At 41.9% G+C, this 18,414-nt stretch overlaps 1 protein-coding gene across 1 annotated transcript; it reads right to left on the bottom strand.

The window, feature by feature from the left end:
- Positions 1–8,981: 8,981 nt before the first annotated feature.
- On the bottom strand, positions 8,982–18,289 carry CTSK (cathepsin K). Its single transcript, XM_070396354.1, has 8 exons — positions 17,163–18,289; positions 15,295–15,421; positions 14,709–14,831; positions 14,469–14,624; positions 12,836–13,054; positions 10,794–10,959; positions 10,425–10,530; positions 8,982–9,466 (listed from the first exon to the last, which is right to left on the bottom strand). Exons 2-8 carry the CDS (start codon positions 15,418–15,420, stop codon positions 9,367–9,369), a joined length of 996 nt encoding a protein of 331 aa, XP_070252455.1. The 5' UTR covers position 15,421; positions 17,163–18,289; the 3' UTR covers positions 8,982–9,366.
- Between the last annotated feature and the right edge of the window lie 125 nt (positions 18,290–18,414).

Below are 18,414 nucleotides of genomic sequence, written 5' to 3'. Positions count from 1 at the left end.
CATCCACACTTATCCTCTGCACTTTTTCACTCACTTTATAATTTTAACAGTCCCAGCTAACAAATTTTGGACACCGATTATATGTCAATGAATGTGTATTATTATTATTATTTTTAAATATATTTTATTGATTTTTTACAGAGAGGAAGGGAGAGAGATAGTTAGAAACATCGATGAGAGAGAAACATCGATCAGCTGCCTCCTGCACATCTCCTACTGGGGATGTGCCCGCAACCCAGGTACATGCCCTTGACCGGAATCGAACCTGGGACCTTTCAGTCCGCAGGCCGACGCTCTATCCACTGAGCCAAACCGGTTTCGGCATGTGTATTATTATTAAAATTTTACAACACTATGAGGTAGGTACAATTCTTATCCTCATTTTATACAAGGGAAATTAAGGTTCTAAGAGACTATATAACTTGTTCAAGAGGACATAACTGGTTGCTGACCTGGGATTGAACCCAGTGTTAAAAGTAGTGTTTTCCCACTGTCTGGAACTTCCTTCCCTTCTCTGCCTCTTGAAATCCTGCTCAAGCTTCATAGCTCATCTCAGAAGACACTTTTTTCAAAAAACCTTTTTAAAATCTCCAACCAGATGTCTTTTTTTCAGCCTCTGCATTGCTTTGAGGCACTCTTGTGGCAGATCAGAGATTCTGGGGAGAGAGAAATCATACCCTTAATTTTCTACCTAATATTAAAATTATTTATTTCTTTGCCATATAAGTCTACCCATTAACTCATCTTTGTATCCTCCACAGTATATAGTGCAATGATAAAGTAGACACTCAATAAATATTTGCTCACAGAGTCGACCAAGATGGCGGCGTAGGTAAACACCGGAGACCGCTGCCGCAAACAACCATTTCAAAAATACAACTAAAAGACTGAACGGACATCACCCAGAACCACAGGAAGGCTGGCTGAAGAGAGACTCTACAACTAGAAGGAAAGAGAACAGCAAATCGAGGCTCAGAGGCGGCGCAGTGTGGAAAATACAAAGGTACCGAGGTGCGCGCGAAAGCGGGCTGGTGGCTGAGGGCGCGGTTGTCGTTTTCTGTCGGGACTGAGTCTCAGACTCTGGGCTCCAGATCCGGGCGAGTCTCTAGGGACCCAGACTCAAACGGGAGAAGCGGGATTACCCGGCATCAGTTGGAACCTGAGGGCAGCTTTCTCTCCGAGGTTTGCAGCGGCTGCCGGGGTTCTGAGAAGCAGAGCCTCTGGGAACGGGACTGAGCGTGGCCATAACTGCTCCCTCCGCCCGCCCTGTTGATCCCGCCCCGCCCAAAGCCTGCGCACAGCCATTTGCTGATCGCCTCAGGCAAAGGCTGGATTAGCGCCTCCCCAGAAGACAGAGTTTTCCGCACAGCTGATCACTATAGCCAGCCGGCCTGAGGGTCAAATCCCCCTAGTGTTAACTACAACAATTAAGGCTTGGCTAGAACAAGACTGCGCACAGAGACCACAAGGGGGTGCACCAAGAAAGCATAAAAGATGCGGAGACAAAAAAACATGACAGAAATGGAGGATATGGAGCTAAGAATCGCAATTTTGAGGGCTTGCCATAAATTTGTGCAGAACCTCACGAAAACTAATGAGACCCTCGATGCTACGATAAAGAAATTAGAAAGTAAGCATACACGGACTGAAATAAAGAATATTATACCCAATAGCAGACCAGAGGAGTACAATAATCAAACCAAAGATTCGACAAAAAACACCCAATTGGAAAAGCAAAATGAAAAAAGAATCCGAAAGTGTGAAGATAGTGTAAGGAGCCTCTGGGACAGCTTTAAGCGGTCTAATATCAGAGTCATTGGAGTGCCAGAAGATGAGAGACAGCAAGATATTGAAAACCTATTTCAAGAAATAATGGCAGAAAACTTCCCCCACCTGGTGAAAGAAATGGACTTACAGGTCCAAGAAGCGCAGAGAACCCCAAACAAAAGGAATCCAAAGAGGACCACACCAAGACACATCATCATTAAAATGCCAAGAGCAAAAGACAAAGAGAAAATCTTAAAAGCAGCAAGAGAAAGAGGCTCAATTACCTACAAGGGAATACCCATACGACTGTCAGCTGATTTCTCAACAGAAACTTTGCAGGCCAGAAGGGAATGGCAAGAAATTTTCAAAGTGCTGAATACCAAGAACCTACAACCAAGATTACTTTATCCAGCAAAGCTATCATTCAGAATTGAAGGTCAGATAAAGAGCTTCACAGATAAGGAAAAGCTAAAGGAGTTCATCACCGCCAAACCAGTATTATATGAAATGCTGAAAGGTATCCTTTAAGAAGAGGAAGAAGAAGAAAAAGGTAAAGATACAAATTATGAACAACAAACATGCATCTATCAACAAATGAATCTAAGAATCAAGTGAATAAATAACCTGATGTACAGAATGAACTGGTGATTATAATAGAATCAGGGACATAGAAAGGGAATGGACTGACTATTCTTGGGGGAAAAAGGGGTGTGGGAGATGCGGGAAGTGACTGGACAAAAATCATGCACCTATGGATGAACACAGTGGGTGGGGAGTGAGGGTGGAGGGTGGGGTGGGAGCTGGAAGGAGGGGAGTTATGGGGGGAAAAAAGATGAACAAATGTAATAATCTGAACAATAAAGATTTAATAAAAAAAAAAAAAAAAAAAAAATAAAAAATAAATATTTGCTGACAGCATTTAAATTATTTCAACAGCCTTCATTCCAGTCTATCTTGAAATCTCATCCTGTATATCATTGCCAAATTGTACACCTAAGGCATATTACTATCATGCTGTTTCCTAGAAATGCTTTCTGTTGCATTCCCCATAATCTGACGCATCCTTGATCACTGTACTCAATTTAGAACAAATTTTAACTTTCAGCCTCTACTGAAATCACGCTGGGCTTATGGGGCTCTGACATTGCGCTAACTCCCTTCCATCACAGATTAGGAAATATTTGAATAATATGGGAAAGGGAAATGAAAGCAGAATAAGGAAGGCTAACGCCTTCTCCGGGTTTTGAAATCGTCATCTGTTAGCTTCATGCACCCTAAAAGTGAGCTGCTTCTATTCTCTCCAAGGAACTATCTTATTTAATTTTAAAGAAAAGGGACTCTGAATTTTAGGATAATATTGATGCTAGTTTAATTCTCTGTTAATTTACCCAAGTGGTTAACTTTGTACTGGGAATTTAATACAATTTAATTTTAATTGTGATATGTCACAATGAGGGCCTCTTTGGGTTCATCTTGTTTTGGATTCTCTGACTTCCTGGACTTGTATGTAAATTTCCTTCACCAATTAGGGAAGTTTTCTGTCATTTTTTCAAATAGGTTTTCAGTTTCTTGCTTTTTCTCGTCTCCTCCCAGCATCCCCATAATGTGCATGTTGGCACACTTAAAGTTGCGCCAGAAGCTCCTTTTCTTTCTTTTTATTGTCCTGACTGGGTGCTTTTTGCTTCCTTATATTCCAAATTGCTGATTTGATTCTCAGTTTCATCTACTCTACGGTGGATTCCCTATAAATTATTCTTCATTTCAGTTAGTCTATTCTTCATTTCTTTTTTTTTTTTTAATATTTTATTGATTTTTTACAGAGAGGAAGGGAGAGAGATAGAGAGTTAGAAACATCGATCAGCTGCCTCCTGCACACTCCCCACTGGGGATGTGCCCGCAACCAAGGTACATGCCCTTGACCGGAATCGAACCTGGGACCTTTCAGTCCGAAGGCCGACGCTCTATCCACTGAGCCAAACCGGTTTCGGCTATTCTTCATTTCTGACTGGTTCTTTTTTTATAATTTTCATGTCCATTTTTATGCTGTTGAAGTTCTCATTAAGTTCATTGAACATCCTTATAACCAGTGTTTTGAACTCTGCATCTAGTAGATTTCTTCTCTTCATTTTTTTTTTAATCTTCACCCAAGGATATTTTTCCCATTGTTTTTTTTTTATAAGTAGTGGGAGAGAGGGAGGAGGGGGAGAGAGAGAGAAACATCGACGTGAGAGAGACACATCAATTAGTTGCCTCCTGCACACACCCTACTGGAGCCGGAGATCGAACCTGCAAACAAGGTACATGCCCTCGATCAGGAATCAAACCCATGACCCTTTGGTCTATAGGCCAACACTCTAACCACTGAACAAACTGGCCAGGATAACTAGTGTCCATTTTGTTTAATTATTTTTTGGAACTTTTCCTGTTTTTCATTTGGGGCCTCTTTCTTTGTCTCCTGATTTTGGCAGTTTCCCTGTACTTGTTTCTATGTATCAGGTAGAGCTACTGTATCTCCCAGGCTAGATAGAGTAGGCTAATGCAGTAGGTGTCCTATAGGATCCAGTGGCACAGCCTCCCCATTCACCCAAGCTGGGTACTCGCGGTGTGCCCTCCATGTGGGTGAAAAGCCCTGGATGCCTAGTAATAACAATTGTAGGGTAGGACTTTGCCCCCAGGGTGACCATTCCTCCCCTAGCATATCACTAAAAATAAACACAACAACATATAGGAAGAGAGTCTATTTTTTGCCCACATGTCCATACCAAAGGAAATTCTAAAGAATGCTCTTTAGGCAGAAGGGGAAATATTCCAAATCAAAATAACAGAACTGCATAAATTTGCTTGGTGGGGAGTCTGATATCTCTCAAGTTTGTCTTTGGTCCTTTCAAAGCTCAGAAAAAATACATGCTAATTGCTAACCATGCTCTCTCCTGCCTACACATTTAAATATGCTATTCTTTGGGTCTGGAATGCCTTTTTTCTAACACCCCATCTGCAAACACATACTCAAGCTTCAGAAAAGTTCAGGAGTCATTTTTCTGTGAAGGATCCTTCTTTGAAAAGAAGTAGAGTATGTGCACATGTCAACTTTCCTCCACTTCCTTGCATCTTCATTTTGTTCTTTACACCACTGCTAGAGGAATATTGCTAAAATACAGATCTGATCATGTCTCTCTCCTGCTCAAAAATGCCTTCTAAATGCCTGTGTATCTGCAAAATAATGTATATACTTCCTGGGACATGGGAGGCATTCAAGGCCTTCCATGATTCTTCTCCAACCTATTTTTCTCACCTCAGCTCTATCATGTATGTCTTTGCATCCTATACTTGAGCCACCCCAGCCCTCACCATTCACACACACAATTCTCTCAGTGCCTTTGTTCACTGAGAACCTTTGGCCTGATATGCCTTCTCTCTGTCTTCTCTGCCCATTCAGATCTTCCAAAGCTCTGTTCTCAATGAAACCTCATCTAAAGTCCCATTAAAAACGAATGACTCAGAAGGAGAGACCAAGATGGTGGCATAGGTAAACACCAGAGACTGCTGCCACAAACAACCACTTCAAAAATACAACTAAAAGACGGAACGGACATCACCCAGAACCACAGGAAGGCTGGCTGAGGAGAGACTCTTCAACTAGAAGGAAAGAGAACAGCATACCGAGGCTCAGAGGAGGCACATTGTGGAAAATACAAAGGTGCAGAGGTGCGCACGCAAAGCGGGCTGGTGGCTGAGGGTGCGGTTGTCATTTTCAATCAGGAGGGAGTCTCAGACTCTGAGCTCCAGATCCGGGAGAGTCTCTAGGGATTCAGACTCAAACGGGAGAGGCGGGATTGTCTGGCATCAGTTGGAATGTGAGGGCAGCTTTCTCTCCGAGGTTTGCAGCGGTTGCTGGGGTTCTGAGAAGCAGAGCCTCTGGGAATGGGACTGAGAGCAGCCATAACTGCTCCCTCCGCCCGCCCTGTTGATCCCGTGCGACCTGCCCCGCCCAAGCCCTGCGCAGAGCCATTTGCCGGATAGCCTCAGGCAAAGGCTAGATTAGCACCTCTCCAGAGGACTGAAGTTTTCCCACTGCAGATACAGGTGATTCTCACAGCCAGTCGGCCTGGTGGTCAAATCCCTCTAGTATTAACTACAACAATCAAGGCTTAACTAGAACAAGACTGTGCACAAAGACCACAAGGGGGTGCACCAAGAAAGCATAAAAAATGCGGAGACAAAAAAACATGACAGAAATGGAGGATATAGAGCTAAAAAATGCAATTTTGAGGGCTTGCAATAATGTGCTAGAAGCTGCCAATAAACTTGATGAGAGCCTCACGAAATCTAATGAGACCCTCGATGCTGTGATAAAGAACCAACTAGAAATTAAGCATACACGAACTGAAATAAAGAATATTATACAGACACCCAATAGCAGACCAGAGGAGCGCAAGAATCAAGTCAAAGATTTGAAATGCAAAGAAGCAAAAAACACCCAACCGGAAAAGCAAAATGAAAAAAGAATCCGAAAATACGAAGACAGTCTAAGGAGCCTCCGGGACAGCTTCAAGCGTACAAACATCAGAATTATAGGGGTGCCAGAAGATGAGAGACAGCAAGATATTGAAAACCTATTTGAAGAAATAATGGCAGAAAACTTCCCCTACCTGGTGAAAGAAATGGACTTACAGGTCCAAGAAGCGCAGAGAACCCCAAACAAAAGGAATCCAAAGAGGACCACACCAAGACACATCATAATTAAAATGCCAAGAGCAAAAGACAAAGAGAGAATCTTAAAAGCAGCAAGAGAAAGAGACTCAATTACCTACAAGGGAGTACCCATACGACTGTCAGCTGATTTCTCAACAGAAACTATGCAGGCCAGAAGGGAGTGGCAAGAAATATTCAAAGTGATGAATGCCAAGAACCTACAACCAAGATTACTTTATCCAGCAAAGCCATCATTCAGAATTGAAGGTCAGATAAGAGCTTCACAGATAAGGAAACGCTAAAGGAGTTCATCACCACTAAACCAGTATTATACGAAATGCTGAAAGGTATCCTTTAAGAAGAGGAAGAAGAAGAAAAAGGTAAAGATACAAATTATGAACAACAAACATGCATCTATCAACAAGTGAATCTAAGAATCAAGTGAATAAATAATCTGATGTACAGAATGAACTGGTGATTATAATGAATCAGGGACATAGAAAGGGAATGGACTGACTATTCTTGGGGGGGAAATGGGAGTGGAAGATGCAGGAAGAGACTGGACAAAAATCGTGCACCTATGGATGAGGACAGTGGGTGGGGAGTGAGGGTGGAGGGTGGGGCGGGAACTGGGAGGGGAGTTATGGGGGGAAAAAAAGAGGAACAAATGTAATCTGAACAATAAAGATTTAATTAAAACAGAAAAAGAACGAATGACTCACCCTGACCGGTTTGGCTCAGTGGATAGAGCGTCGGCCTGGGGACTGAAGGGTCCCGGGTTCGGTTCCGGGAGGGGGCATGTACCTTGGTTGCAGGCACATCCCCAGTGGGGTGTGTGTGGGAGGCAGCTGATTGGTGTTTCTCTCTCATCGATGTTTCTAGCTCTCTATCTCTCTCCCTTCCTCTCTGTAAAAAATCAATAAAACATTAAAAAAAAAAAAGAATGAATAACTTGGTTGAAACGGCCCCGGTAAGGCTGAAACGGCCCCAGTGAGGTTGAGACGGCCCCGGTGAGGTTGAGGCGACCCCTGTGAGGCTGGGATGGCCCCTGTGAGGCTGGGACAGCCCCAGTGAGGTTGAAACGACCCCAGTGAGGTTGAGCCGGCCCCGGTAAGGTTGAGACGACCCCGGTGAGGTTGAGACAGCCCATGTGAGGTTGAGACGGCCCCTGTGAGGCTGGGACAGTCCCTGTGAGGCTGGGACGGACCCTGTGAGGTTGAAATGGTCCCTGTGAGGCTGGGACGGTCCCTGTGAGGCTGAGACGGCCCCTGTGAGGCTGAGATGGCCCCTGCGAGGCTGCGGTGGCCCCTGTGAGGCTGTGACGGCCCCTGGGAAGTGAGAAAAATACCAGATGATCTCACTCATTTATGGATAATGAAGACCATTATAAACTGATGAACAAAAATAGATACAAAGGCAGAGCAGCATTGAACAGACTGTCAAACTACAGTGGGAAACCTGGGGAGGGTTGCGGGGGGTAAGAGATCAACCGAAGGACTTGTATGCATGCATATAAGAATAACCAATGGGCACAAGACACTGGCGGGTAGGGGAGGCCGGGGGAATGTCAAGGGGGGGGAAAAAGGAGACATGTGTAATATTCTTTGTAATACTTTAGGAAATAAAACAATTAAATTTAAAAAAAATGAATGACTCATTTCTAAACTTGCATAATTAGTATTTATTTCATTATGGTTGGTATTATTAGTTGTTTGTATGTCTGTCACTAGTCTATACTATTCTTGAAGTCCGGGCTGTGTCTTACTAATATATTTCATCATCATGCCTTTAAAATACACTGCATAACACATGGTAATAAATATTTACATATAAAAATAAATGATTTTGCATAGAATAAAATTAAATACTGCCTGACATATGGTTAGCATTTTCTTTGAATTCTTTCTAGTGGTAAGAATGAGGATTTTGTGAAAAATGTAAAACCAGTTAGGCAGATTTATTACTAGCCTGCTAAATTCTTTTAGAATTAACACTGCTTGGAAACTATTATAAAGAGTTTCCATTAAAAAAAAATTTCCAATAGAGTGCTGAAGGCCTGGATGGAGGGTGGAGGGGGTCAATGGAAAAAAAACATAAACTAACAAAGGGGACAATTGTAATACTTTCAACAATAAAGAAAAAAATAAAAATAAGTAGAAATATATTTTTTTAAAGTTTCAATTTCCTCTCTTGGTGACAGCATAAGTTTCAGTTCTAGAACTTCAGAGGGCCCTAAGATATTTTTCAAGGCCCAAGTATTATGTGCCCCTAAATCTGGTTCCCCTAAAATGGAATTAAATATTGAAATCTCATTATATCCATTTAATTCCTGAAATTTAGTACAGTTCTTAGTACAGAGCACTTAATAGAAGTTGGCTGAAGGAATGAACAAATAAATGAATTAAGATGAATTATTTATATTATGATCTCTCCAAACAAACTATGAGCACATCAAGTATAAGAATATGTTTTATTCACCTTTTTGTCTCCAGCACCTAGGACAGTATCCAACACAAAATGAGTTGCTACCAAATAGCTATTTATTAAGTTATAGACAAGATAAATACTAGGTTTACTTAAAAAATGCAAAGAAGGAAAAAGAAAACACATATCTTGTATCATGTTAACTTGTACCAAAAATGGATAAATAGATTTATGAACTGGAGTGCATAATAATTGGGGGGAAATTCCTACTGTCGTCACAGTGAAAAATAAAGGCTTTGGGTGGAGAGAAGGAAAGTAATAGGAGTGTTGCCTGACGCACAAACAAATGAGGAGACTGAATGGACAATCTCTGTATTACTGCATCTGCTTCAAGAAAGGCATACCACTCCCTTCCAAAGTACATCACTTCATTGCACCATCATGGAAGGAATGGACGAGCAGGATAGGGTTGGCTGGCTGAAGTCACATCTTGGGGAAGCTGGCCAGGTTGGCAATGCCACAGGCATTGTTCTTATTCCGAGCCATGAGGATATAGCCTTTGTTTCCCCAGTTTTCTCCCCAGCTGTAGGACCAATCAAGAAAAATACTTAGTACCCTCACTTATACATTAAAACATTAAGTATTGTGCTAGGAACTAATGGCATACAAAATAAGTAAGACAGTTTTTACCTTTAAAAAGTTTAAAGTCAAGAAATGGAAGGCCTAATACTATAGGTCTCAAAGGTAGGAGAGATTGCTTCTGATCAAGAGGAACAAAAAGACTTAATGTAAGAGGTAGCATTTGAGCTGAGCCCAAAGGCTGGATAGAGTTGGGGCCTGTGGAAATGGGATGCCAGTGGAGGAGTGTTAAATGAGTGACAGAGGCAGGAAAGCATGGGACATGTGTTACAGTCTTATGACTGAAAAGTAGGGTGCTTGACAGGGGAGAAGTATGTCTGGTAAGGTAGTTCGAGATGAAGTTGAGTTATTTTTACTTCCAGGCTAAAGACTTGGACTCTGTGGTCCATCACAGTGGAGGAGACACTGAAGGTTTCTGATTGGGAGAGTAATGTAATCTGATTTGTGCTTTAGGAAGAGTAATCTTGAAAACATGAGTCTAGACCAGCCGTGGGCAAACTATGGCCCTCGGGCCAGATCCGGCCCGTTTGAAATGAATAAAACTAAAAAAAAAAAAAAAAAAAGACTGTACCCTTTTATGTAATGATGTTTACTTTGAATTTATATTAGTTCACACAAACACTCCATCCATGCTTTTGTTCCGGCCCTCCGGTCCAGTTTAAGAACCCATTGTGGCCCTCGAGTCAGAAAGTTTGCCCACCCCTGGTCTAGAGCATAAGAAAGAAGGAAGAGAGGCTGAAGTTGGTGATTTGAGTTTGGGAATAAAAACCATAGGAGAAATGAATGAAGCTATGAGAATGGATGAGGTTGCTAAGGAAATAAGTGGAGAGAATGGAAGACTGGAGGGAGGGGAGGAGAGAGGGAGAGTGATTGACTGACAAATGTAGTGTTCCCATCATTACCTGTTTTTAATTATCCAGTGCTTTTTTCCCTTCTGGATCCCATATCCCACTGCCAAAACCGCATGGTTCAGATTATCGCTATTGCAGTTTTCATCGTAATACACACCTAGGAAACAATCAATCAAAGTAAAGCTTTCTGTAATCCCAGGGGCACCCTGTGGGGTCTCCCACTCTCGGTGACCTTTGTAGAATCCATCCCAGTCAGAAGGGCTTACATCAGAGATGCTCTGTGCCAAGGCAGCTGGTAGTTTCTCTCTGGCAGACTCAGTGTGAATATGGAAACGAAGTACTAAAAATGCTGAGTGCCCTTTGAGAAGCTGCCAAGCCCACATCATAAGTTGACTGTGTTCCATAGGAGCAGCTCCTTACCTTTGCTATAAAACTGAAAGGAGCTCAGGCTTGCATCAATGGCCACTGAGATGGGTCCCACTCGGGCCACTGCTTTCTTCAGGGCTTTCTCGTTCCCCTCAGGGATCTCTTTGTACCCTCTGCACTTAGCTGCCTTGCCTGTTGGATTGTACATACAACTTTCATCCTGCGGGGGAATAAAAGAAAATGGTTGAAAAAGGACTAGGACAAAGCAACAGGCAATGAATTGGTGAGTGAGAAACTCTACCAACGTTTAAATGATGTTAGTGAATTAACAGGGGCAGTGACTGGTCTTTAGAGAGGTCTGTTCTCTCCATTTTAGAGCACTGTGAAAAAGTGAACACCTTGCACCATATACAAAAATCAGCTTCAGGTAGTTTTAAAATATAAATATGAAAGCAAATACTGTAAAACCTAAAAAACAGATAAAGAATTTTTTATTACCTCAGTGTAAAGATTTCTGAAATAAGATTTTTTAAAAAGCATGTATCATCTTCTGGCCCTGTAATATGTGTGAGCTTGGGGCGGGGGGGCTGCCATTATTGTTAATATTTAGATTTTTTTTGAGCATTTTATTGCAGCAGACATCATTTCAGATGACTAAACATGAACGAATAAACTCATTGTTATTGAATTTTTAAAGGAATAAACTACAAAGGAAAAAATTAATAATTTTACTACACTAAAATTAAGAGTGAAAAGTCAAAAATCAACCTACAATACACATAATATTAGTATCCAAATATCTTTTTTAAATCCCTAAAAATCAGTAAGAAAGAGAAAAATAACCGAATTAAAATGGGCAAAAGATATAAACATTCAATGCACTGAAGAAATGCAGATGGCCACATAAACACACCGATGAAGATGTGAGACTTTCTGTCAAGATGGCGGAGTCAGTAGACACTGTGCTTACCTCTTCCCACGACCACATCAAAATTCCAACTAAGTTATAGAACAACCACCCTTGAGAATCACCTGAAGACTAGATAAACAGAACTCCTGTAACTAAGGATATAGAGAAGCCACATCAAGACTGAATGTTAACTGTAATTGAAAAGTAAGTTTTTTAAAAAGATGTAAATCAATGGGATTTCTTATACACTGAATGTGGGAATATAAATTTTTCCAAATACTTTGGTAAAAATATTTGATATGATCTATCTAGCAAAGTTGAAGATGTAAATAACTTAAGACTTAGACAGTTCTTGCATTTATGCGTAGAAGACGTGTCTGGCAATGTTTGCAGCAGATAAACAGATCTGGTAGATAAATGTTGGCTCTGCTACAAAACTAGTGGTATGAATTTGAATATGCTGTTTTACCTCGTGCCAGTTTCCTCTTACAAAGTGAGGATACATCTACCTTATAGGGCTGTTGAGATTAAATGAGAAAATGCACCAAGCACATGGCTTAGCACATAGTAGCCATCACTGTCATTACTAAAACTGGTTATCCCTTCTTCAAAGACTCCTGTTGCAAAGACCCCATATTATATTATCAACCCCATGTCTATAAAAAGCCCTCAGAATTTCTTCATTTTAGATAAGAAAGATCTGCTTCCTATTGCTAAAGGGTCTTATAGGAGGAAGTGAGGTGACCTCTAAAATTACAACAAATATGAAGCAACTTGTTTTTCTTTCATTTTATACATGGTAACTTACACAACTTGCTTAAGTGTTCCCAGAACCCACACTGAGATCATACAAAATAAAGCCACATGATTTGTGAAATTAGATTTGTGATGAAAGTGGGAGTTGAACAGAGGGTTATAGAGACCTTCTCAGAGATCTATGGAATAGCCTATCCCCCGTTTCCCCCCACACCCCCAGGGCACAGAGGCAGATGGGATCTATGGTAGCCTAAACTCCCCAAATTCTCCCAGAATGTGGGAATCTTCTTGGCCTCAGTGGACAATTTTCCCAGTAAGAAAGCAGAATAAGGTAACAGAACAGAAAACAAGATTTCTGGAATTGTTTCTAGTACAAAATATCATGCTGGGGCAGGAGGATCCATTACAGAGCTGGGTGGGACCGTCTCACCTGTCCCACATACGGGTAGGCATCTTCGGAGTCAATGCCCCGGTTCCTTTGCACATACTGGAAGGCATTGGTCATGTAGCCCCCTCCGCAGCCATCATTCTCAGACACACAATCCACCAGGTTTTGGGGACTCAGATTTAAGAGTTTACCAGTTTTCTTCATGAGTTGACCCTCCAGGGCACCCACAGAGCTAAAAGCCCAACAGGAACCACACTGACCCTGAGAGGCATAACAGAGAAACTATCAGTCATTGTTACTCACGTTTTTTGTTTTTTTCACCTCTACTTGCCTGATGAAATTCCACAGATTTTATAAATTCCAGTATACATGTCTCCTTTGCTGTGAAAGCTTCCTATTTCCCTTCATTTAACATTTGTTGCATTGTTCTATTGCTGTTATTGCTATTGATAACTTTTGTTACTATTGTTCCATTAGCTGTAGTATAGCAGAGTACTGACTTTGTAACCCCTTAGATATGGGACCTTGAGTAAGTTATTAACCTCTTTTTGCCTCAGTTTCCTTATCTGTAAAATGTGGATAATAAAAGTGCTAGCTATCATTAGTGTTTCTTAAGATAGGTGCTAATTTTTTCTATTTTTTATTTTTATTATTATTTTTTGGTCCTTACCTAAGGATATGTTTTTCATTGATTCTAGAGAGAGAAGAAGGGAGAGGAGAGAGAGGGAGAGAAACATCGATGTGAGAAATATCCATTGGTTGCCTCCCGTACGCCTCAATAGAGGATCAAGCCTGCACGCAACCTGGGCATGTGCCCTGACTGGTAATCAAACCTGTGAGTTTTCAGTGCATGGGACATTACTCCAACCAACTGAGCCACACTGGCCAGGGCTTTCTTTCTATTTTTTAAGATGGAGGATTTCTTGGGGACACAAGTGTGTCTTAGTCATCTTGAATCTCTACTGCCTAGCACATACTGGTAAGTTCTGGAAAAAAAATGTATTTGTTGAATGAATGTTAAATCAGTTGTTCATCTAGTTGACACATACAATTAACATTGTTAAGGTTGTGGGAAAACTGGCATTCTCATGCTGATAAGAATGTAAGATAGTAAAACCTTTTTGGAAAGGATCTATTCATTTTAATTTGAGGATTTATTTTGCATATTTGTATATGGATACGAAAATATATGCACAAGGTGCTTACACTATTTGTAAAAAGAAAAATGCAGAAACAACCTAAAGCCCTGGCCAGTGTTTCTCAATGATTAGAGCCTTGGCCTGCACACCAAAGGGTTGAGGGTTCGATTCCTGGTCAAGGGCATGTATCTAGGTTGCAGGTTTGATCCTCTGCCTGGGCTGGGGCATTGTGAGGGAGGTAACCAATTGATGTCTCTCTCACATCATTTTCTCTCTTTCTCTCTTTCCTCCTCTCTTCCCCCCTTCTACTCTCTCTAAAAATCAATGGAAAAAATATCCTCAGGTGAGGATTAACAAAAAAACCTAAATGTTCAAAAATAGATGAGTTAAATGATGGAATAGGCTATTAGCATGAGGAGAGGTAACCTTAATTCCTCACCCCCTTCCTAATGCCCTCGTATCTTAAGAACAAAGAAACAGAAAAAGGAAGAGGTCATGCCAGCTTACATACCCATCCCCAGGAGACAGGAGGGTACCTGATTTTTGACAGGAGTAACATATCCCTTCTTTCGATAATCAATGGAGTCTGGGGCTTTGCCTTCCCAGTCTGGGATATAGAGGGTGTCGTTACTGCGAGAATGGGATGGAGGTACTCTGAGTCCAGTCATCTTTTGAACCACCTCTTCACTGGTCTGGGACAAAGAAGAGAGAGGCCAGGCATAATCAGGAAACTAAGGCAAACAGGACAGGTAGGACAAGAGCTGAGGTTCACTCACCATGTCCCCCAAGTGGTTCATTGCCAGTTCATATGTATGGACACCAAGAGAGGCCTCAAGATTATGGATGGAAATATGCTTCAGGTTTTTTTCCCAAATTAAACGCCGGGAGATTTCATCCACCTAAATAGAGCATCGTCAGTACTGGCATAGACTGGGTTCTGTGTGCAGTTACATATGTAATATTATGGAGGTATTTAGGAGAAAAGATAAAACTTACAATAATAGAGAGTATACAATCTACTTTGGGAAATGATCATGGGATTATTAAGAACATGCAAGAAGAAATATACAAGCATATTCAAATAATAGAATGCAGAGATCTGGAGAGATGTACAGAAAACTTGCTTATGGATTAATAGCATTAATTTGAGAAGTCTTCCCAAAAGAAAAATATTAAGAAAAGTAGGGATAGGATGTGATGGTGACTTGAGGAGTAGGAGTAAAAACTGTATGTTAACAGCTGGGGAACAAGGGCAGGTTTGCTTGGTTGGAGTGGTTCAAGTGTTTGGATAGGAGTCTGGAACCTAGGACTGGAAGTCTCACTTAGCCCTCCCACCATGCTCCCCTCCGGATCCCCAGGCACCTTGCTGTTATACTGCTTCTGGTAGGTCTTCTTCCATAGCTCCCATTGGGTGTCCAGTATCTCCTCAGGGTATAGAGCAAAGCTCACCACGGGCAGCAGCAACAGTAGAACCTTGAGCTCCCACATCCTGAGGAATGGGATAATTAGGGGCAACTCTTCTGTTTGCCAAGAAAGTCCTAGCCTGGCTCAGGAGGAAATACCCGGAGCCATCTTCCCAGACAGGTGGTTCTCAACCTTTGGCAGTCATAGACTCTTTTTTTTTTTTTTTTTAAATATATTTTATTGATTTTTTACAGAGAGGAAGGGAGAGAGATAGAGAGTTAGAAACATCGATGAGAGAGAAACATCGATCAGCTGCCTCCTGCACACTCCCCACTGGGGATGTGCCCGCAACCCAGGTACATGCCCCTGACCGGAATCGAACCCGGGACCCCTCAGTCCGCAGGCCGACGCTCCATCCACTGAGCCAAACCGGTTTCGGCAACTCTTTTGAGAAGCTAAAAATTTGCAAGCCACTATATAATCCCTTGCACCACAGAAAAAATGCATGCACACACAATAATTCTGGGGAGTTCATGAGCCTGAAGTGAAGAACCTCTTCCTATCGACTATGAGGCAAAGGAAAATTGGGCTTCATGAAGAAGATAGAAAAACAACTGAAGGTGATTTCCATATGATAAACCTGATTGTCAGGAGGAGTCTGGGTTTGGATGGGGTGCAGATACTTCTGGTGCTAAGTATTTTGACCTAGGGAGATTCCATACACACACACAACTTGCACTGACAACCCGAAACAGGGTAGAAAATGGACAATCAGCATGGGCTCAGCACCTGTCTCCTCCCATATCCCTAGCAGATTAAAAAAGATGGACAAGGTTACGTAGATAAGTGCAGGGCAGATGATGGTGGTTGGATAATACGCAAAAGGGAAGACTGCCCGCCACATTTTGCTTCCTGGTCATTTAAGGCATTCTTCTTTTCCGTGCCCAAGTTCGGATATTTTTCTAGACCTTGCCAGGAGAGGACAAGGGACAAGTTGACAGTTTTTCCTATTCTCTAACAATGAGAAAATATTTTACTGTCTCCTTAGTCTTATGCATTTCTTCTTTCTTTCTCTTCCTGCTCCCTCCTCAGGCAGGAAACTGTCCTAATTTCAACCAGCTGCTTTGGGCAGGAAGGTTTTTTTATTTTGCTGACAACGAAAACCTCTGTGACTGCCCCACAAGACAAAAAGCCTCAGAACCAAAGTTTGCTAAAAGAATGTAAGACAGTAAAGCAATGTTTTATGACCAAATACACAGCTTTTCTGTAGTTTGCTCTAGCTTCACTTCTTGCAGTAGCTTAATTACGTGTCCTCCATTTTAAGAACAAGTTACAGTCTGTAGCAAGTCATACAGCTTTCATAAGTTTTGAATTTATAGTCCACTTTTATGTAATCTTTGCAAACTGGCAAATATACAGCAGGGCATTTAATGCGTGGAGTGTTACGGGCTTTGGGCTGTCTCAGAGTAGCAAGTTCTGAGCTGCCACCTCCCTGTACCACTCCACTTCCCACTATGTTAACCCTTTTGGTACCTTTGGCCAAAACAAAAAACCCCAGAGGCTACCCTAAGTGAAGCATGGGTAAAGGCTTCCTATATTTTTGCTTTTACTAACAACCATGTATACATACAAGTCATAGAAGTAATCCTAAACATTTCCAGGCAGATTTTATTTGGCCAGGAAATAACCTAAGAAGGGCATCATTGTTTTCATGCACAGAGCCTACAAAGTTCATTTTGATCCCCAAGTCACTATATCCCTAACACCCCTAAAACGTAGAACTGGAAGGAAAGAAAAACCAAGAACTAGGAAGTTGAAAATGTTACCTGCTGATGGGAATCTGTTCTCTGGGCTCGTTTCTGCAGGGAAGTGTCGATAATGTGGGCGGATGCCTAGGATTGCTGGATTTATTCCATCAGAATTGCGGAAGTCAGCTCCAGCTGTTGGCTGGAAAATTTGGACAGGGGAGGGAGGCGGAGATAGAAATGCTGAGAAGGGGGATTAGGGAGGAGGGAAAGAGACATCGAATCTGCAGTGTTTCTGTATGCAAGTGGAGTGAGCCAGGGTGGAGAGCTGCTTTTACATCGAGGACAGACAAAAATAAACCTCAATACACAGTACCCAAGGCAGGGCTTATCTTCTCTCGGTAGAGGAATATAGTCCTGATCTCTCCCATCGTTATTATATTGGAGGATTATTATCTTTTCCTATTACCCATCTCTCCAACTTTAAACCTTGTTTTTGAATTTGTGTCTGAGATGAATAAAAACAAAAGGCTAGAAGAATATAGAAGACAAGCCATAGGCTTCAAAATCATTTGTATTTTATAAGCTTGTTGGCTGTTGTCACTGCTTCTATGCATAGGAATAGCTCTCTCAGCCTAATACAGTTGTGCTGAGGAAGGATATGCCCAGAAAGTCCAGATGAAACCAGTTCTAAAAGTAACAAAAATCAGTATTCTTAGGAATTTATGACAGCACATGAATCAATGCCATGGCACTGACAAACTCACATGTGACTTATTTGTTGCTGAACTCCGATGGTGGGATGCCTGATGAACATTATCTGTCTCAATTACTAAAATCCCCAACCGAGGTCCAGTCATATGAGCTTCTCCACATACTTCCCCCGATATCCAGGCATGTGACAGATCATGAGCCACACTCCCAAACTCCATATTCTTCCATAAACGGATGTGGGGGAAGAGGAAAAGGGTCTTTGGAACAGAAATGGTAATACGTGGGATCTAGATTCAGTGTCTGATGGATTACATAATAGACTCTCAACAACACAGGCTTATGCCTATGCATTGTAAGATTTGCTAACGAACCTAGAGGGAAACCAGGTCCAGACCTGAATAGTTTAAATTTCCCTACCCCTAATTCCTTTCCATCCGGAAGAGGGGGACGTGCTGGGGGGGAAGAAATCCAGATGTGTCCAACTCGTCTCCCGTCCCAATTCTCCCCTCTCACAAGGACTTTGGCATTCCCCAACCCCATCCCACCCCACGGTCAGATGTCCCTAACTTCACTCAGAATGAGTCAGGATCAGGAGGACAGCCGAGGAATGCTGAGTGAT

The sequence above is a fragment of the Myotis yumanensis genome, unplaced genomic scaffold (assembly GCF_028538775.1).
Source record: "Myotis yumanensis isolate MYYU_CA2020_CCGP unplaced genomic scaffold, mMyoYum1.0.hap1 SCAF_17, whole genome shotgun sequence".
Lineage (NCBI taxonomy): Eukaryota > Metazoa > Chordata > Mammalia > Chiroptera > Vespertilionidae > Myotis > Myotis yumanensis.
This window is presented reverse-complemented; position numbering and strand designations above follow the sequence as displayed.